General features: G+C 33.1%; 3 protein-coding genes across 5 annotated transcripts; 1 reads left to right on the top strand and 2 right to left on the bottom strand.

Moving 5' to 3' along the window:
- The first annotated feature begins 262 nt into the window (after window positions 1-262).
- Window positions 263-3,724, top strand: LOC109801521 (peroxisomal membrane protein 13). Of its 2 annotated transcripts, XM_020362604.3 has the most exons (5): window positions 293-643; window positions 1,278-1,505; window positions 1,686-1,960; window positions 2,554-2,646; window positions 3,151-3,724. In XM_020362604.3, the coding sequence occupies exons 1-5, from the start codon at window positions 625-627 to the stop codon at window positions 3,358-3,360; spliced, it is 825 nt and encodes a 274-aa protein (XP_020218193.1). In that variant the 5' UTR covers window positions 293-624; the 3' UTR covers window positions 3,361-3,724. The 2 variants fall into 2 exon arrangements, with proteins under 2 accessions (XP_020218194.1, XP_020218193.1); XM_020362605.3 differs by lacking the exon at window positions 2,554-2,646 and having other exon boundaries at window positions 263-643.
- A 700-nt stretch (window positions 3,725-4,424) lies between these two features.
- On the bottom strand, window positions 4,425-9,083 carry LOC109800927 (DNA double-strand break repair protein). 2 transcript variants are annotated; one of them, XR_002239979.3, is made up of 7 exons: window positions 8,841-9,082; window positions 8,673-8,738; window positions 8,553-8,586; window positions 6,792-8,460; window positions 6,316-6,400; window positions 5,900-6,069; window positions 4,425-4,838 (listed from the first exon to the last, which is right to left on the bottom strand). XR_002239979.3 is itself a non-coding variant. In XM_020361857.2 (6 exons), the coding sequence occupies exons 1-6, from the start codon at window positions 8,918-8,920 to the stop codon at window positions 6,033-6,035; spliced, it is 1,971 nt and encodes a 656-aa protein (XP_020217446.1). In that variant the 5' UTR covers window positions 8,921-9,083; the 3' UTR covers window positions 5,654-6,032. The 2 variants fall into 2 exon arrangements, 1 of the variants encoding a protein (XP_020217446.1); XM_020361857.2 differs by lacking the exon at window positions 4,425-4,838 and having other exon boundaries at window positions 5,654-6,069; window positions 8,841-9,083.
- A 2,937-nt stretch (window positions 9,084-12,020) lies between these two features.
- LOC109800165 (P-loop containing nucleoside triphosphate hydrolases superfamily protein) lies at window positions 12,021-20,169 on the bottom strand. Its single transcript, XM_020360895.3, has 17 exons — window positions 19,746-20,169; window positions 19,556-19,646; window positions 19,331-19,449; window positions 18,997-19,187; window positions 18,652-18,862; window positions 17,791-18,031; window positions 17,113-17,495; window positions 16,637-16,745; window positions 16,230-16,426; window positions 15,678-16,030; window positions 15,018-15,117; window positions 14,726-14,944; window positions 13,944-14,183; window positions 13,612-13,821; window positions 13,218-13,487; window positions 12,895-13,104; window positions 12,021-12,634 (listed from the first exon to the last, which is right to left on the bottom strand). The coding sequence occupies exons 1-17, from the start codon at window positions 20,040-20,042 to the stop codon at window positions 12,473-12,475; spliced, it is 3,603 nt and encodes a 1,200-aa protein (XP_020216484.1). The 5' UTR covers window positions 20,043-20,169; the 3' UTR covers window positions 12,021-12,472.
- Between the last annotated feature and the right edge of the window lie 14 nt (window positions 20,170-20,183).

Genomic DNA, 20,183 nt, shown 5'->3' with positions numbered 1-20,183 from the left:
AGTTTATGGTTGTAGGCATGACAGACGTATATATTTCCAGTTCGTATATATTAATTTGTCATTTGAAAATATGATCAAAAATTAGAGAGAGAATATATATATATATATTATTTATGCAATGTCCTAAAATAGACAACTAAAGATAAATTTGTCATTTAAGAATATATATATATATATACATTTTTAAAAATATATATTTACATTTAAGAATTAATCTTTTTTTTTTTTCTAAACTCGTTTTTAAAATATTGTTTTCAAATATAAGTTGCCTTTTAGAAAAAAAAAAAAAGAAAAAAAAAGCGAAAAACACGTTGAATTGGACTAATAAAAGTTGGAAGTTAGAAGTATGGAAACAAGGTCAACACTCTTTTTTGGGTATAGACCATGGTCAACGCTAAATACGAATTAGTAATTAAAGTATCATTTTTGTCTATTCTAAAAACAATAGATGAAATGTATACACCGTCAGATTCACTCCAATCAACGGTTGAGATATAGGTAGCCCAAGTAACTAATTACTATTACAAGTACTACGTATTAAATAACCAAAACATAACGCCACAAAACAATAAATCGCGTTGAATTGGTTTCTGGAAGAGCCTATGCATTTCGTTTGTAATTCGCATGGAGCCATCAAATTCAGGTTCAGTTCTCAAAACACTTCAATTTTTTTTTTCTTTCTAATTTGTTGATCAAATTGATTTGCATTGCCATGCATATTGCATGTGTTTCTTTTCGATATTCCTAATTATTATTATTATTGTTCTATTTTTTATTTGCATTTGGTGAAGCCAAGAAAATGAAAAAGGGTAACAGCAACCATTACCATTACCTTGTTCCTTTGTTCACCTGATTTTTATGGAGATTGTTAATGGATTCGATTTCATAGTGTGCCATCTATCGAATTTGGCAATTCTGGAGGTTCATTCAAATGAGATTAGTAATAACTATGTTGTATTTTTCTGAGCATTCTCAAAATAAAGTGTGATCAACAAGTCATTTGTTCAAGTAATATTATGTTGAGAAAATCCTATTAAAGATAGTTGGCCAAATTTTTTGATAGAAATTAATTATCGACAAAATGAGTAGATAATTTGTTTCAATAATATGATTAAAATAAAAATGTGTGTGGTTTGTATCAGCATTAGAGACAAACAAGAGAGATTTTAATTTGTGTTTCCTGAGTGGTGTAATGTGTGTATGATAAATTGATAATGAAATGTGTCCTTGACCCCTCTTCATGGAATTTCAAACAATTTAAATGTTTTGTGTTGCAGCTCCGCCAAAACCGTGGGAGAAAGCAGCAGCAGGATCAGGAGGAGCAGCACCTTTCAAACCTCCATCAGCAGGTAGAACAAGTGATGTAGTTGAAGCTTCAGGGACTGCAAAACCTGGGGAAATAGTTTCTGCTTCTGATAAGACAGCACCTGTCAATAGGAATGTTCTTGGGAGACCCCTTCCCACAAGGCCATGGCAGCAGAATTATGGAAATAACAGCTATGGAGGTGCTTTAAATTTTAGTTATTTCTTTTTTTTTTATATAAACTATATGTATCCTTTACTGGAAACAATTCTGTTCAAGCAGGTTATTTTAAATTATTTCTAGTGTCACATATTTGGCCCTATCCTTTCCACTTTTCCCTATTTTACTTATATTCTTTAATCTTTTCAATTGTTATACACAGGTTATGGTTCTATAATGAATTATAATTCTGGATATGGATATGGTGGAATGGGAGGTTTGAATGGCGGTGGAATGTATGGTGGTGGAATGTATGGCAACAGTATGTACAGGGGAGGATATGGGGGGTTTTATGGCTCCTCTGGGATGTATGGTGGGGGAATGTATCGTGGCTTTGGTGGTCAAATGGGTGGTGATCCTTATGGAGCTGCAGATCCCAATAATCCGGACGGTGCTCCTCCATCGCCGCCAGGATTTTGGATTTCTTTTTTACGCTTGGTAACTTGGTTACTTTTTTTCCTCATCAATTGACATTGGTTCTCACATTTTGGGTTACTATTTAGTATTTACTAGATCATGAAGTAGTATATAATTCCTTATTAGTGGCAATTTGTTTAATGCTTTTCTATTGTTAGTTTGGATATATATCAAATTCTCTCTTTTCGGATCAACCTTTTATTTAGTACAATGCGTATGTTTCTTGTATGTCATTGTGCAAGAAGAACCTCAGTCCTGTGTTTCAATGTTAGTAATAATCACAATTCACAAGTAACATTGAGGATTGAGCAATGTGAGGCTAACTGCAAAAGAAACTGGGACAGTGTTAATCTTCTTTGCTGGGATCATAGATCCATTATGAAACATCTTGTTTTTAGGAGTACCTGGTCATTCAATCAGCATCTGAAAAAGGAACATGTTATTAATGTCTTCTTTTTTTTTTTGTGTACTCTATTCACTGTTCTCATTCTAAACCATTACTTCTCTCTCTTTCTCCCTTTCCCCCGGGAATTTTTTCATATGAATATCGGTTTTTCTGTTATTTATTGTTGGAAACTTTGCATATATTGAAATAATTTCCCTATAAATTGCAGCTGCACGGCGTGGTTAACTTTTTCGGCCGGATTTCAATCCTCATTGACCAGAACACGCAGGCTTTTCATATGTTCATGACTGCACTTCTTCAAGTTATATATTCATCTTTGTCTGTCCGTTTTGTGTTCTTTTGTTCATTTGTAATTGTTAATATTTTACACTATGATCCTATGGCTAGTTTGAAGATCAAAGTTAGACTAAAATGAAATCGTCTACACCCAATTTCTATCTTCTGAATAGGGGGAATCTGAAAAACTTGATTAGAATTCAATTTTGACAAAATTAAAATCAAGTTCGGATCTGGTTTGTCCAAATTCAAAATCAGTAAAAAGTAACCTAGTGATTTAATCAACGCACAATTTGATTGATGGATGTGTTATTTTGTTTCACACAAATGCACTCAGTATACCTTCTGTTAGATTTATTTTAAATTTAATACATAAGCAGTAACCCATTCTATTTTTCCGTTGTTTGCTTTCTTTGCACAGAGCATGTTGCCAAATCTGATACATGCCAAAAGATCACTTATATTTTTCCCCCTTCCAAACGGTATGAATATTATTTTAATTCTATGTGGTTACTTGGTCTCTTGGCAGCTTTTTGATCGCTCTGGTCTATTGTATGGAGAACTAGCAAGATTTGTCATGCGGTTGCTTGGAATCAAAACCAAGCCCAATAAAATTAACCCTCCAGATCCAGATGGAATTCCGCACAATTCCTCTGTAAATAAGAACCATATTGAGGGAACAAAGTGTGCTCCAAGGGATTATTGGGACAACGTATGGGGAAATGATGACAAGAAATGATGTGAACTTGCTTTGCTGATAGAGTGAGTCCAAATACAATCTAAGGAATTGAGAAACAGCTGCGGCAATACAAATACAGATACTGAAGTTGTGAAAAACATGCATGCATATTCTGGAATTTTATGTTCCGTATGCGTTGCTTAGATTGGTTTGTTTTACGGGAAATGGAATGCTCTGGTAACAAAAGAGAATAGGCTAGTAATACATTTAGCTTCTATGCACTTTCTCTGAATTTCGTAGATGCTATTTGTATTTGTAGTTGTTTGTATTGCTTTGTATTTCAAACGTTGCTTAACCTTTTGGGGGTGACATTGAAATAAATAAGTTTTGAGCTGAGGAAAAATATAAACACTTATTTGATTCACTTGTCATTTTATTTTTACGTTTTAAAAATCTGATTTGTAAAATATTTTTATATTACCCGTAAATTGACTTTCATTCAAATTCTATAAAGTTTTGATATTATTTCCAAAACAAAGCCGAAAAACAGAAATAATTGAAAGATTTTCTGTCGTCTCTTTCTTCAAGTGCTATGTACAATTGGTCAAAGAGACAAACTTTTAAAAACTACAAATGTGCTCGTGTGCTACAAACTATCAGATGCGTTGGGGGACATACAAAATTTAGAAAGTAGAAAATTGTTTTTAATCTCAGTAAATCATATTGACCATTTGGTCTCTACATGTCATAGGTTTTTTTTGGTGTTTGTTTAACATTCTCATAAAATCAATTCTTTCAACCGTGAAAGTGTTCTAATATAAAAAATAAAAAATGTGTGGTTCAAATTTAATTGGATAAACATTTCAGTTATATAGTTTACAACGTGATGTTCAATTACTTGAGAAACACCATATTGCGTAGGAAGATTGTTTATAACTAAATAGGAAAATTGCTTCTTCAAAATTCCTGAGATAGTTTAATTAATGATATAAATAAATATTACCTCTTTCCTTGTCAGATTTTCAGAGATTACGATAGTGGTGAGTCCTTCCTTGAATCAAATTTTAGTAAAAATCACTGCGTTACTTAGAATTTTAGTCACATTCTCGTTCTTATTCTCTAGATAGATGACATACTTCGATCGTAAATTTTCTAAATTGTATATTTTTCAATTACATAGCATAGGAGGTTGAATTTAGTTTGAAGAAAATAAAATGCTAAACCTGCCTACTTGTTCATTTGTATCTGCCTACTTGTTCATTTGTATCTTGATGTTTTTATTTATTTCCTTGTATTTTCCTTACTAAATATTTTTTTTCCTTGATTCAATTGAATGGTAGAAGTTGATGCTAATTAAAATATAAGGCGGCTCCATCTTCTTGTTTGTCCTCCCTTCCTAAGGGTGACCTCTCCCGTGGGGGTGGCTTCATGTAATGGACAACCCTCTCTTTTCTCAACTTATGCCAATTATATCAAATCATCTAACTGGAGGAAGCTTTATCTCATTGATAGCCCTCTTCATGCACTGACGGCTCCATCTGACAGATAGCTCATTGGTGATGATGATGATAATAATAATAATAATAATAATAATAGTAAATTTTATATAACATACAGCAAAGTGCTAAAAATGGTAGCAGCTCAAACTATACATAAGCATCATATCTATCCCGGTCTAGAGCATTGGTTAGTGAGCTACAGCATGAGTAATCAGGTAACCTAAAATGATTCTTAAAAAGAGCGCACTGGTTGGGAGAGAAAAAAAAATGTAAAAAGGGAGTATTTTAGGGGATTAAATTTTATTATGTAATCCTTCCTTATTTACATAGTTTCCTTATTTAGGGATAAATGCATCTCTATAATAGGGAGAAAAGAGAATGTAATTTGTGTGACATATATTAATAAAATCATCACTTTCAACTAAAAAAGCTTTTCATACAATTCATCTCATTCCCTGCGTTGATGACCATTATCGAGCAAGTGATAACATTGAACCATTCCATTTATTTTTTCATTATTCAAAATGAAACAAGTCAAACAACTGAATATAACAATTCAGGTTCTGTATAAGGATATAGCAGCAGAAATATTAGGGGAGATTGGAGTTTTGTACTGCAGACCATAGTGTTTTACTGTTCAGAACCACTGAGCTATCTCAATATTTTAGACCGAGTAGACTTGGCTAATTAAGATATTATCAGATAACCTCTTGGCTTTTAAAAATCAGGACCAGAAAACATTCATTTTTCTATTCAAAATAAAGTCAGTACAGATGGAAGGTGCCAATTTGACTAATAAAAAAATCCATGTCTTTATCTTAGTAAGTAATTTTATTGAACACCACACCACATAATGACTGTTGCATAATAATAAATTGCAACTGATTTTATTCTTAATCAATGTCGCATACTAATGCATCCCAGCACATTGAATTTCAGACAAAAGTACACATTAATAGATAGACATTTAAATAAGGCAAACAACAAATATGTAATTGAAAATATTCCTCATTAGCTTATCACATTTTTTTTCTTTATTAACTGGACTCAAACTTTTACAATGACTATTTCAGTTATAGCAAAGAATTGATGAGACTTACAAAATTCCTTGGGGGAAAGCTCTTTCTGTCATGGCAAAAAATCAATTGAGACTTATAAAATTCCTTGCAGGGCACCAGCATAGCCCGTTTCAGAATATTTTTCTGTTTGAAGCTGAAACCCCGAATTTCATTATCATAAGCCCATCAACATCTTCAGTCTTTCCATGCTACTGCAGTGTCCAAAACACATGGATTACTCATACTTAAGAGACATAAATTTGACTTCTTCACTATTTCTATGCCCATGTAATCATCTAATATATTTCCTTTGAATATGAGTGGTACTCCACATTATGCAAATGAATAGAGCAAGTTATAATTTTTCAACTAAAAAGGTTTCGAGGAAAATAAAATCATTCAGATTACATACAATACTTTTTAGTTATTCCACCATATTTGAGGAATGTAACAAATACCTATCTGGAAAGGAAGGAATCAGCTCTTCAATTACTTGAACAAAATCTCTTGCATGTTTCCCAGATGGTGACTGCTCCTCTGCATCTGCATATAATAGAACAAGGGAATCAATGTAGACTGCACAATGATCCACAGAATGAAACAATCTTGGGTTTCACATAAAATTACAGTTACCATTGATCTCTATTTTGCACTGAACACATGCAAATAGAGGATTCACAAAAGACATTATGGTTTCCAGAAAAAAGATATAGTTTCTGTTTTTTGCTGAGACAAAGGCCATTTCATGCAATAACAATTAGAAAAAGTATACTAAAGGAGGAGACATAAAATACAAAATAATGTCAGATGAAAATTATATTTAAAATAATATGTGGTGGCAATATGATCATACAGTATATTGCAGGTAAATTTGTGGAAATAGTATAAAATATGTTTTGGTTATAATAGGTAAGATAGCATAAACTTTCAATACCTTCAACATCTTCAATGTGATTACTACCACTGAGGTATAAACTCTTGCTCAAGTTTAAATCTTGACCTTCAATTATGGCAAACTCTTTCAACATATGTCCTATGAGATTATATGCAAGCATACTCGTCTTATCACAAGCATCTTGGGCAGAAACATAGTGGTTCTTGCATGCACTGTACTTGGTGGGCATGGGATTTGTCTCCTTACAAAACAAATCAGCTATGTCTGTTGCTTCTATTTTAGTATTAGATTTAGGAAAATCATTTGTCTTTACAACATTTTCGTCCAATTCTCTTTCAGGTGAAAGAACTGAAGAACTTTTGTTTTTACAGGCCATAAATGTACTAAAATGCTCTGTGCTTTCTCCTTGGCATTGAACATGTAGAGTGTTGTGAACATTGGCTTCCAAACTTACTTTATCACAGTTATTAGGATGAAGCTGCTCAGAAAGACTATTCAATGGCACAAAATCCCCAATACTTTCTGCTTCATAAAATGAATCCATTGAACCATATGTTCCATTTCTGAATTGTATATCCTGAAGTTGACTATCATTCTCATCACTGTCGCTGTAATCACTTTCTTCTGGCTGCTCCAAGTAGGCATCAGTGAAGTCTTTATCAAATTCATCATCAGGCAACAAATCCAAAACAATTTGTTTTGTTGAAGCACTCATGTCCAGTATGCAGTCAACTTCTTCCTCAATATACTTCTTCTTGAATAATACATCGTGAATGCCGCTATTAGAACCTCTGTTAATAACATCTAGGGTCTGTGATAGAAATTCTGGAATACTATCCATATCATTGCACTCTAGAAGAAATTCAGTCAAAAAATTCACAAAAGCTGACCGTAAGCACCTATTTGATATTGTAGCCTTCGGTTCTACAAGAAGCTGTAAGTTTCTTAGCTGTGTCACTGACACTTTTTTCTTCACAGACCATATAGCATTCATAATATCACTTTGCAAGGACTTCACCTCCGGGGAGAACTGGTAAAATTCTTTCGCAAATATGTTATGACAACCAGTTGTCAATTTTAGTGATAAATCTGCTACAGCCATGGCTTTAGCTAATGGCTCTTGCAGCTCACTTTCTCTATCAAGTTGAGAAAGCATTTCCCTACTAATTTTCTTCACTAGCTTAATTAGATGGTCTCTTGCCCATCCATGCTTGCGGGGTTGTAACTGAGGTACTGGTGCTTTCACCCCTTTAAGTTTCCTACGCATTGAAATCAAGGTCTGAGAAGACAAGTTTTGAAGTCCATGCAATATCTGTACTACAGCAGCATGACAAGATTGGGATCTAAAAGCAGGCAAAGGCTCAGTCCTGTCTCGGAAATTCTGTGGATTGGTTAGAAGCGAAAAAATCCGTTTACGAGTCTCAAGATGATCACAACTTTTGCTACACAGAACACTTGAAACAGAACCCTTGATAACTTTTTTCAATTTGCAACGTGTTATTTCATACTTGAATGAGTCCCCAGTAACTATCATAGCAAGAAGGTAGAGGCCCTTGATAGTCAAATTATCAAGGCACGATGATATCAACCATTTCATGTTCGGCATTTGAATCAAATCCATATCATCTTGAGGGGCATGATTCTCTTGTTCAATGCGCTGCGCTCCAAAGGCGTCTTCAACACGAGTTCTTACTGACTCGTGAAATATCTGAAACGGTTATTAGATTATCAATAAATCATTTCAAAGGGCAATGAAAGTAACCATAGTTAAAATACAAGAAAGGAAATACAAACGCTTACATCATCTTCCCTAAGTAAAGACTCGGACAAATACCTAAAGACAAAAAGAAATAGAAAAGAAGAAACCCTCGTTAGAGTGAAAACCTAGTACCGAAATCATTGAACAAATAAGGCACTAACCTATTTTTGAAATATTTTTTCAACTTCTTCCTCTCAGATCTTGTGGGAGGAATGCCCAGTAACCACCTGCACCAAACTCATATTAACGCAATTAAATTTGATCAATATTTAGCACCAAACAAGCAGGAAAACAAAAACAAAATTGAGAAACAACATTGAGCATCTTACCTCCTCTTAAGCTTAATCTGTTTCTCTCTGCGCTTAAATTGCGAGAAAATTGATCGAGCGTCTGTTCTTTGAAACTTCATATTAAATTCTTGATTGATGAAGGAGTTGAAAGAGTTCAACCAAACCCTATTTATTATTGGTGCTTAATTTTAACTTTCCGAACCCTAACCCTGGAGTCCTGATACCCAGGACCCAAATTTTATTTGTTGGGAAAATAAGGAAAAGCAAAAGCCCACAACAAAAGAATAATAATAATTCAGTTGTTTTTTCGTCATAATCTGTACATATTTATACTAATATATAAAGAGATATATCTTACCATAATTACTTTGGTTCTCTACTTTTTTCCGATCATCATACTCTTTTATTTTAAAATATTTTTAAAAATATATTTTAATTAAATTTAAGAACTTAAAATTAATAAATCAATTATAATATTAATTAGATTAATATATTTTTATTATTTTAATGAGAATTGAAATTTCAATTACTCCATAATTTCTTTTAATGTTAAAAAAAACAATTTCCTACTTTCAAACGAAAAATAAACATTTCCCATCTAAATTTATGATTCAGATTTATTTAAATAAATCTTGATTATGTTTTTATTTTTCTAATTTTTTATGTTAAAATGTTTGCATAAAAAGTTAAATTATTTCACAAATCATTATTCTTTTATTATATTTATAAATAAGTCCTTGTTATTAATTTTTTCTAAAAAAAATTTCTAAATTCTTTTAAATAAGCCCTTGTTTACTACGAGAGGGAATCAGCATAATTGGTAGTCCTCATGACTTGTTACGTCGGATAAATATATACATCGTATTTATTTTCATATTTGTGTTGTGTGACTATCCACATATTTTTTTAATAATTACATATTATCATGAGTATTTATTTTTAAAAATAAATAATTTTTAAAGCATTTTAATAATAATTTTTATTTACTTTCATAATTTTTTTAAAAATAATAATTTAAAATTTAATACTTAAATTATCCGCGAATACATAATTTTTTTTAACATCTAGGAGAGAATGGGATTCTTATTACATATATATTTGTTATCAGTATTAACTAGATTTTGACATGTGCCATGCATGATAAAAACTTATTATATGAGTATTTTAAAATTAATTTTTGAAATTAAATGAAAACATATATAATAGAAGAAATCAAAAAAAATAATTATATTTAAATTGAGAGAAATCAAATGATAACATAGTAACTTTTATCAATTATTACATTATTCAATAATATTAAGTTTAATAATTATTTTTAAAAATTCACCGTTAGATTAAAAATTTCTTATTTTTAAATTATATATAATATATATATAATTTCATATTAATCTAAAATAATTTAATATCTCATTTATATTAAAATTGACATAATATATACATTTTAAAATATAATAAAACATATCAATTTGATTGCCTTTAAATTATTGTTAAATTTTAAAAAAGTTGACATGAATGTATAAGTTAATATAATATCAATTTTTATAATTGGATAAAAAAATTCACATTTAATATTAAATTATTGAGTATATAATTAAATTATAATTTAATAGTTGGTAAAAGTTAAATCGATATCATTTGACCTATCTTTTATATATATATATATATATATATATATATATATATATTGTTATGTTTTGTTTAATTAAATATTGTTAATTACTTTTTGTACCCTCCCAGGTAATTTTCAATAAGAACTTCTCGGGTTAGGCTAGATAGAGACTAAGGATGGTAATGGGATCCTTTGGGGTGAGTAGTAGAATACTCGTACCTGCCATGTCAAATAAAAATCCATCTCATGCTTGCGTGGGTATCTGTTTAATGAGTATCCGTGAATTTTATAAATACATATGAGTATCCATAGATATTTATGAATTATTTTAAAAATTTAAAAAATACTATAAATAATTTTAAGTTTGTATTTGATGTTAAGTATATTGAAATATTAAAGATAAACAATTATATTAATTTTTGAAGTTGTAATTAATAATTATTTTTAAAATATAAAAATAATATAAAAATGTAAGATAAAAATATGAATATTTAAGTAATATTTTTTAGCGAGTACCCACGGATATGGATACTACCGTACCTATCCCCCTATTTGTAAACAAGTAAAAGAATACTTATATCTGTTTAAGCCATCTATTTATTATTCGTGGCAGATTTTATCTATGAATACTCACGAGTACGAATATTTTTGTCATCCCTAATAGAGACAAATAACTAATCGGGCCAATAGTAGAGCAAGTAAGAATCATAAACAATCAGGTCAATATTTATAGCAGGTCGAAATTAGTCCAATTCATATTTCTAACACAAAACAAATTAAGTCATTTTTAGAAGTGTATGTAGTATAAAACCAAGTATGTCAATCTCCTAGTCAATCGAAATTAGTTTGAAACTCTTTCTTAGTAAAAAAAATATTATCTTTAATATGATACCTAATAATAATAGGTAAAAATCTCCTAAAATTTTGAAATTATTGTATAATGATTGAATATAAACCCTTAACCCTAGCGCAAAGAGATAAAATACTCTTTAAATTTTGATTTTAGTTGAATGACTAGATTAACTCTAATATATTTTGTAGACCAAAATGTATTTAAATACAAATTTAATCTTCAATTTAAATTACAATTTGATTTTGTGTATGATGAGCAACAATTTATTTTACAAAGAAAGCATATGGCATTTGATTTAATTTTATTTAAAGATAATTTAAATTTAAAAATAAAAAAATTAATGTATGCATGTATTTTTTAAAATGATAAAGAAATAAAGATATATGAAATTTATTCCTTTAAATAATGGGATGAATACATTAAAAAAAATGAATATGGTAAGTTTTCCCCATTATATGCAATTTAAATAGATATGTTTTTATACCAAATTATTCATTCAAGATTTAAATATAGTTTTAAATCATGTAATCATAAAAGTATTGTTAATAATTTTACCTTTATATGATTGATAAGAAACAAAATAAAAAATGTATAATCAAACATTTCAATTTCATATTTTACCCGAGTGTTTAAATATAAAAAATAATAAATTAAAATATATACTTGATACATCAATGATAATTTTAAATGTTTGCCTTGGTTTAAAAATAAAGTAAACTACTTTAGTTATATATCATAAATAAATTCATAAGCACAGTTCATAAAACAATATAAATTAATTTTCCAAGGAATTTGAAATATTTTACACAAGCAAAGTTGAAGGGACTCGTTCAAAATTGATATTTCAGGAGGGTTACGAACCTAAGTAATAACTCGCAACACGTAAAACAACTTTATCTAATAATTAGCAGGCCAAAATTTGTAGTACATGTTGACTTTGAAACCGAACCGAAGCACGCTTAATTCTCTGCTCCCTAACTTCCCTCTCAAGCTTTTTAATCTATCAATGTTGCCCGTGATTCCACAATCAGTAGCACCATTTCCAAACACCATCTTACATGATGCTTGAATACCTGAAATTTGCTCCTTTAATTTACCTAATGTACATATGTTGCTCCAGGAGCATGAAATGAACCTTTCTATTTTCTTACATGGTGGTGGTTCCTGGTCTTCAAAATTCTTATACCTTAACGAATTCAAGTCGTAAACTCAAACCTCTGCTCTCCGCATTTTCTTATTCTGTTTGTCTTGCGCTCGGTATTTATCTCGTCTTTCCTCTCTCCGACGCTTTTTCGACAACTGCTCCTCTTTTGCTCTCTCTGCTTCAAGCACTTTCCTCTTATTCTCTTCCTTCAGCTTTCTCTTTTTCATCTGCACGAGGCTCAGATAACAGATCATATCAAAAGGCACGCAAAAGTAGAGCTTCACAATGGAAAAAATAAAGCTGCAGCAAATCTACGGTATTAAGTTTAGGCACCCTCAATTTTAATTAATAGACTTGCCATCAAATAAAATGGCAGAGATTTTTTTAGAATCGGAGTATAATTCCTAGTCAATTTCAGTCAGCTAAGAAATCTTGGGATATAAATTCAAATAACAAAAGCAAACAAACTATCAGCTGACATACTTACCTTCTCATTATTTATTAACTGGAGGTGTTGAACAAGAGCATGAACTTTGCGCTCTCGAGGTTCCATGACAACACCCCTTCCCCTTCTCTCTTCGAGTAAGGGTTTTTTTCGCTTGGGTACATCCTTAGGTTTTGATGCAAAGGGAAGACTTGCTTGTAGAGATTTGGGAATCACCAATGGATTGAACTTCCTAGGTTTTCTTTCAATTTTCTGCCAAAAGAAAGGTAAAAAGGAATAAGTAGACAACCGTAAGGAGGAAAAATGTTTCAAAGTGCATCAGAAAGGGGAAGGATCTATTAGTATCAAACTAGTCTAGAACATACCTTGTAAAGTGAATCTTTGTTTACAGGTATAGGAAGATTGTGTTCTCTTCTCAATTCTGCAACAGTTCTCATTCCTTTCCAGGTCTTGTCACGAGGCTGCAATGCTGTTGTCAATGGATTATAAAACTGAGGAACTTCCACTTGAGTCCATGCCCGCAGGAAAACAATGTCACTCATCAGAATTTTGTCTTCAAAAGTGCACCTAGCAATTCCTTCTTTGGTTTGCCCCCCCTTCCTTTTTGGTTGATTACCCAGCTCTTCTTTTACAGCCTGCCGGATTAAAGAATAACTTAACACAAAATAGATGGCAAACTACAAGTATCCCATTGAAACTGCCACAACAAATCATCATTATAATATATAAGCCATTGTCTAAAATTGACAATTCACAGACCTTCTTGACCTGCCCCCTGATCCCACTGACAGTCCGAATAGCTGCACCTTCAAACCGAGCTACTTCAAGGTCTGAAGTAAACATATCCTTGATAATTGCTGTCTTCTTGAATATCTTGCATGGATAACCAACCAATTTGATTTTCTTCACAATCCTTGCTGCATGATTAAACTCAAGTACAACTGCAGTTGCAGTAATCCTAAATGTAGCCTGATAAACAAAATACATCCTCTCAGGCACAGCAAAATTATGACAGGAATAAAGCAAAACGAAAAAATTACAAAAATAAACATCCCAAAGTTTGAGAGGACTTAAAGGAATGTACTGCCTACATGATTGTTTGATAAATTCTGAACAGCTACAACCCCAGTGTTGGGAGGAGCAAGAGGGCCCCAAAACATAGCAAGGCAATGCATGTGTTCTGGGGTGTATTTTAGCATGCGATGCCTTCCATTGCTATCCTCAATGGCATAAACTGGGGTTGTTTGGTAACGCCTCCATCCAACAGATACAATAATTGGATCTCTAGTCTTCAAAACTTTCTTGTGCCACCTGTGCCGCTTTAACCTGGTCTGGAAGCAAAGAAAACACAAAGACAAGAAAGTTTCAACTTCCAATCAACTTCACAAAATAAACTCAAGACTGCTTAAGTTCTAATTAACAATTAACACTTTTTAAAGGTAATTTCCCATCTCCTAAACAAACAGCTCATTACATTCCTTTCCTTACATATAGGTGGTCCGTGTTACCAACATTCACAAAACAAAGACGTTATTCTGTGTCTTTAACATCAGCAGGAAGTCCTACCCAGACCATCCTAGTATACAGCTATAAGCACTATTTCAAATTTAAATACAGAGTATACTCATTTTGATGCTCTACAAGTTTTGTGATTGTGACACAAATCTTGTCCTTGAGATTATTGCATCAAACAACCTAGCCAAATAGAAATCCCAACCAATTTTGCTTTGAATAAATTTATATTTCCCTTATAATATCACCCCCGGTCGTGGACATTTTTGGCATCCAATAGTTTTATTGACTTACAGATGTTTGTAACACTTGTGGACTTATAACCTATATAAAGAATTATTCTTTGAAAAATTCCACTGACCTGCATGTATCCAACATTTTCCTCCCCTATGCCAACGCCTCCAACCAATACTGGATGGTAGGGATCAAAGTATTCAACCATCTCACAAGGAACATCATGAACCTCCAATCTTAGATATGTCCCTGTTCGGAAGCCTTCTATCTCCAATCGGGTAGCCTCATCAAGATCATTGAGTTCAGCTATATTTATTTGTTTCTGGAGTTCAATCTCCTCTTTCAACTGGCAAAAACCAAGATTTAGCAGCCATTATATTATATCACATTGTAGTCGACACCTAATGTAAGCAATTTACCTTGTCAAAATAGCTACTTTCATTAGCTTGACCATGACGTAGCTTGCCTTCATTTTCATTACCAGCATCCTCCTCTGGTGATCCAGAGTCATCATCAAATGTGAATCAAAATTAAGGTAACAAAATATAGTGCCATATTACTCCCATCAATTTGCTTTTAATTTAATCAAGTCAGAATAATCACACAAAAAGTAGAAGCATCTCCTTCCAAATTGTTAACAAAATATAGGGCCTTGATGAAGATTTCTATGTAGTACATCCATCATTGAGTTAGCTTGGCTCCTAAGTCCTAATTATGGTGAAAAACATCAAGCATTGATAGTGATAGAAGAGAAATGACAAAAAAGACTCAACCAAAAGAAGCTCCACCACTAGGCCCAGGTCACAAGTGCAAGACAGCAATAGAAAAACATTAATTAAATTGGTAGATCTCTGGAGGGGTTTTTTTTAGTGTTGGGGGGGGGGGGGGTGTTGTTAACCTGCAGATAAGACATAAAACATGTATATATCTACCAATCTCGGAGTCAGAACCTTGAAGCAGTAAACGTGTCATTCCCCCTTATGCTGAGAAAAACATTAGTTTTGCAGGAGAGGGGAGTGGGGGTTATCAGAAATAAATGTTCATATTAAATATGAATATGAAGAGAGAGAAAAGGATATTGAGAATCAAATTTAGCACGAAGAGCAAGTTTCTTAAGCCTCCTTTCCTCCGCTTCCAAATCATTTCCCTTGTGTGTTGTTGCTGCAAAAGCATCATCTGTCTGATCATTCTCATGTTTTTCTCCTGTTTCCAAGTCTTCAAAGACACCATAGACATCATCATTTTCCTCTTCAGCATTAGCTCTTGGTAATGCTTTTCTGAGTGCTGCTTTTGCCAAATTGCCAGACACAAACCGGTTGCGAATCTCCTCATTATCTTTCTCATCCCATCTCTGATCCATAAATTGTGTACACTTGGAACAATCTTCAGTGTTGACCATTCCATCATCATTAAATCCATCTCTCATGTTTTGCTATAAATTTTAAAGACAAAAGCAAACATAGTTCCTTAGTTATGAAGCAAATAAAAACATAATCTGAGGGCCACAAATATACCAAAATGTACATTTCAAATGTTGCTTTTATAACTGTCATTAACAGGAAAGAAACATTACAAAGCAATAATTACGTGAGAAATTTGGTATAAGTCCTGCAAGATAGTAAAAGACCAACCTTTTTCACTTCTTCTATGGGTTTAAAGAAGTCATCATCACTTTCCTCATCCCCACTATTATCTTTCTCTCTGTTTATAGTGGTTGAACTAATAGTAGATTCACCATACACAAGTTGCATCAAACTAGGAGTCTTCCGTGAGAGTGTTCTTTCTGCCAAAGACTCTTTCCACTTGGAAGTATTGCTCGCGTCATCTTCTGAGGAAGATCAAGAAAGAAAAGTCAGAAAAAATATAAACCTCCAGTAACAAGTTACTGACTCAGAGAAATTAACATGGGATAAGAACATTGATGATTTACCAGTATTTACCAAGACCTAGTATTGAGCGCATGAATACAACACATTTATACAGCCAGATAAAAACAGATAAGACATAAATCTTAACAATGATAGGAAGAAAACTGCACCATTTGAGTCATCATTATTGTTGTCATCTTCCTCATCATCTTCTGAAGATTCTGAATCAGAAGATTCTACATCATCACTGGCAGCAGCATCCTCATCTCCTTCTGAATCCTATCAATGAGGTCAATCCAAAATTACAAGTATCCCAGTAGAGCATTATCAATGCAAACTGACATACATATCTTGTGAAACAAAAGTAACGATATTTTTTTTTTCATGCCCAGTCTGTAATTCAATGAGTTTTAGGCGGCCTACAGTTCAATGAGTATCCCAATAGAGCATTATCGATGCAAACTGGCATACATATCACATTAAAAAAAGCAAAAACAATTTTGTTCACACTGCAGTCAATAATTCCATGATCTTTAACTTACCCTAGAATTCAATATAAGCTAGAACCTATGTAAACAATCTAGTTTCATTTCTGTGGGTACAAGTGAGGCATGAATTAAAAAACAAACACATGCTTAAAGCTCACCATCAGATCACTTTGATCAACATCATTTCCAAATACTGCTCTTCGCCTTTGTCTTCCATCATGAAACTCAATATGTTCTTGCAGGTGGTCTCTGTTCACAGCATTACTATTTGGTGCATCATCATCTTTGTCATCAGAACTAGAGGCTTCGCTGTCTGTCATGGAGTCATCATCCTGATCAGATGATTCTTTATCCAAACCCACTGTTTTGACATTCTGTTCTACATCCTTGTCTGTGCCATCTGCATCAGCTAAAGCTTCTGATGACACTTTTGGCTTTTGACCAAAAAGATTGATAAAGCTGTTCTCTAGTTTTTCATTGATTGAGTATTTGGTATTTTGTAGTGATTTCACCAAAACCTCCCCTATATCTCTGTCCTTTCCTGTCAAGAGCATGTGAGAAAAAAAAAATTAATTAAAAAAATATTAGAATAGGGAAGAAATTGAAGTAAACCATATACACTATTGGTCATGCACAATATAACCTGAAAATGTTATTGGTAATTATATTATATTAAAATGATACAGGTAAAAAAGGAGTACCAGAACTGGCACCATATGATCATAACTTGATTTCACAAAGAAAGATAAAATGCATGAAATATATTCTATTCTGCCACCAAATGACCACAATATGATTTAATGAAAAGGGTAAAGAAAAGGAAACCATCTACCGACCTTTACTTGTCATAGCAGAGTTTTCATTATCAACTTTTGAGAATTGAACAAGGTGGTCATTAATATTTATGTAAACAGCATCTTTGTCATACAAGAGATCCCCGAGGCCAGACATGGGAGCATAGAATAATTTTTCCTTGTCACGAAGTCCTTTCTTTTTTGCGGCAGATGGGAGAGGACAAGGATCAGGCAAAGCAGTAACACCAGCTAAACTATAATCACCCACTCCAGCTATGTGCACCTGATTTCCAAATACCAAAATACGGATTAAACTACCAATATTTGAGGGCGCATAAACATAATACACCCATGCCATAAGTTCATAACTGAATTCCTTTTTGTGTAATATATATATATATACACACATTCAAATCTCTTAAAGAGGAGGAAAGAGTTCTTGGATATTTCAGGGGAAATGGTCACTGGAGTGCATAAATAAAAAATAAATTAGATAATTAGTAGTTTGATAAACATGTATCAAATAAATGCAGATATTTTGAAATTAAATTTAAGCAAAATTATTATGAAAAATTAGAGAAAAAACATTAAGATTTAAGATCAGAATCACATTGATATCATTTCCCCCTTTTTGACTAATTGGTTGCTAACAATCAGTAATGCAAACAGAGTCAACAGATAAAGCATGCATTGTTCAAGTTAAAACAAGAAAACACTCTGTGAACTTTGAGCTAACTATAACATGAGGAATATATCATCAAAAGCTATTGCTCCGAACCATCTCAGGTATCAATTGAGGATACTATCCCCAGTGCATTCTTCCAACAAGCTCTAGATTCAGGCAATAATATTTGTTTTTAGTTTCAAGTAAAGGCAATAGTATAGCAGAACTGTTGAACACACCTTATTGCCCTTTTTCAAATTACATCCTCTAAGATAACCGTAAAGGGTGACTTTCCTGTCGCATTTATTATTTGCATGCACTTTTTCAGGAGGAGTGATGTCTTCAAAACGATCTACCAAAACATAGGGGTGGGAAGTCCGCCAAGATAAAGGATGAAACTTCATGACTGAAATAAATCGAGCAAGATTGTGCACTTCACGCTTGACATACCTGTTAAATAAAGGAAAGGCAGTATTATTGAGTAAAATTAGTAACAAAGCTTAGCAAACACTATTAAGCATTAACTAGCAGGTATAAAAGAAAAAACTGTTTAATAACGAAACAGATTTCTGGGAAGAACTTACTTTCCATGAATAAGACCAGATAAGTAGAATAGTTTAGCACCGTCATATATTTCAGTCCAAAATCGGTGTTTGAGTCGTTGTTTTGTTTTCCTCAACTTTTTTGCATCCTTGAATTTGTCAAGATGAGTGAGAACACCCATGACCTTTGGGAATCCATGAACTTGCAATATATTAAGGAACTCAAAGGTTTCCTGCAAGACAAGTAAAATCTCAAAATACAGTATCCTTATTTTATAAAACCAAAGCCAACCTAACTTCCTCAAAATCACACAGTAGCACAACTTCACTAGTATAAACTCATGCACAACCCTATCATCATTCACAAATAACTCACCATTTCAAAACCATAACTCCCATCTATAAGAAGAAGCGCTAGATCTGCGAACTTCGCCGCATCTATCATGCCATTGATATCATTCGGACATTCCACAAACTGCAGCCGCCTTTGCTTCCCTGAAATGTGATACAAATATCACCGTAAACCAAATCCAAAGAAAGTGAGAAACTCGCATTTATCGATGAACAGGTGGGAAAATGTTACAGAAAAATAATCACAAACCTGACACGATAGTAATTGGACCTCGAACATCAGGCAAATTTTGCTTCGTGTAATGCTTAACCAAAGACTTGATCAACAGTGACTTCCCAACCTGAAACCAAACCAAACACACGAAACAGTGTAAGGCGACATTAGCAACAAATTGCACTGAGTAGCGTTAAGCTTGAGTGAAGGAGAAGCGAAGAGGCACCTGAGGAGGACCCTGCACGACGACGACGAATGGAGCGGGCTCGCCGTATGAGCGGTCGATTATAGGAACGTGGAGGCGGCGCTGCTCTTTCTCGACGGCGCGCGATTGCAGGCGCTTGGCCTTGTTAGAGGAAGAAAAGGCGAATGCCCTAGGGTTTTGCCTTTTCGGATCCTCTTCTCCGCCATCGGACTTCTGCTTCTGCTTCTGCTTCTTCTTGGACTTCTTCTTATCGTGTTTGGCGCCGGATTGGCGACTCCTGTGAGCCCTGTTGGACTGATCGGCGTCGTTGACGGCCATGGAAAGAGGTTGCGGAACTCTCTCACCAGTGAGTTGGTGAGGTTTAGGGTTTATCAGCTTTAGTTTCAGAACGGTAATGGCGGCAACGTCATGGTGTTTTGTACAATTGTTAGACCCGGAAACCTACCCATTTAATTTACC

Source organism: Cajanus cajan, chromosome 8 (assembly GCF_000230855.2).
Source record: "Cajanus cajan strain Asha chromosome 8, NIPB_CcT2T_4, whole genome shotgun sequence".
NCBI lineage: Eukaryota > Viridiplantae > Streptophyta > Magnoliopsida > Fabales > Fabaceae > Cajanus > Cajanus cajan.
Note: the sequence above shows the minus strand (reverse complement) of the source record. Positions and strands in the feature narration are given on the sequence as shown.

Excerpts from the sequence above, each read along its gene's own strand:
- LOC109801521 (XM_020362604.3), top strand. Across the intron at positions 1,961-2,553 it reads GGATTTCTTTTTTACGCTTG|CTGCACGGCGTGGTTAACTT; the intron begins GTAACTTGGTTA and ends TATAAATTGCAG. Across the intron at positions 2,647-3,150 it reads TCATGACTGCACTTCTTCAA|CTTTTTGATCGCTCTGGTCT; the intron begins GTTATATATTCA and ends GTCTCTTGGCAG.
- LOC109800927 (XM_020361857.2), bottom strand. The coding sequence starts at position 8,920 with ATGAAGTTTCAAAGAACAGACGCTCGATCAATTTTCTCGCAATTTAAG. Across the intron at positions 8,587-8,672 it reads AAAAAATATTTCAAAAATAG|GTATTTGTCCGAGTCTTTAC; the intron begins GTTAGTGCCTTA and ends TTTTGTCTTTAG. Across the intron at positions 6,401-6,791 it reads TCACATTGAAGATGTTGAAG|ATGCAGAGGAGCAGTCACCA; the intron begins GTATTGAAAGTT and ends TATTATATGCAG.
- LOC109800165 (XM_020360895.3), bottom strand. The coding sequence starts at position 20,042 with ATGGCCGTCAACGACGCCGATCAGTCCAACAGGGCTCACAGGAGTCGC. Across the intron at positions 18,032-18,651 it reads ATTTGAAAAAGGGCAATAAG|GTGCACATAGCTGGAGTGGG; the intron begins GTGTGTTCAACA and ends TTTGGAAATCAG. Across the intron at positions 13,105-13,217 it reads ACAAAGATTCACTTTACAAG|AAAATTGAAAGAAAACCTAG; the intron begins GTATGTTCTAGA and ends TTCTTTTGGCAG.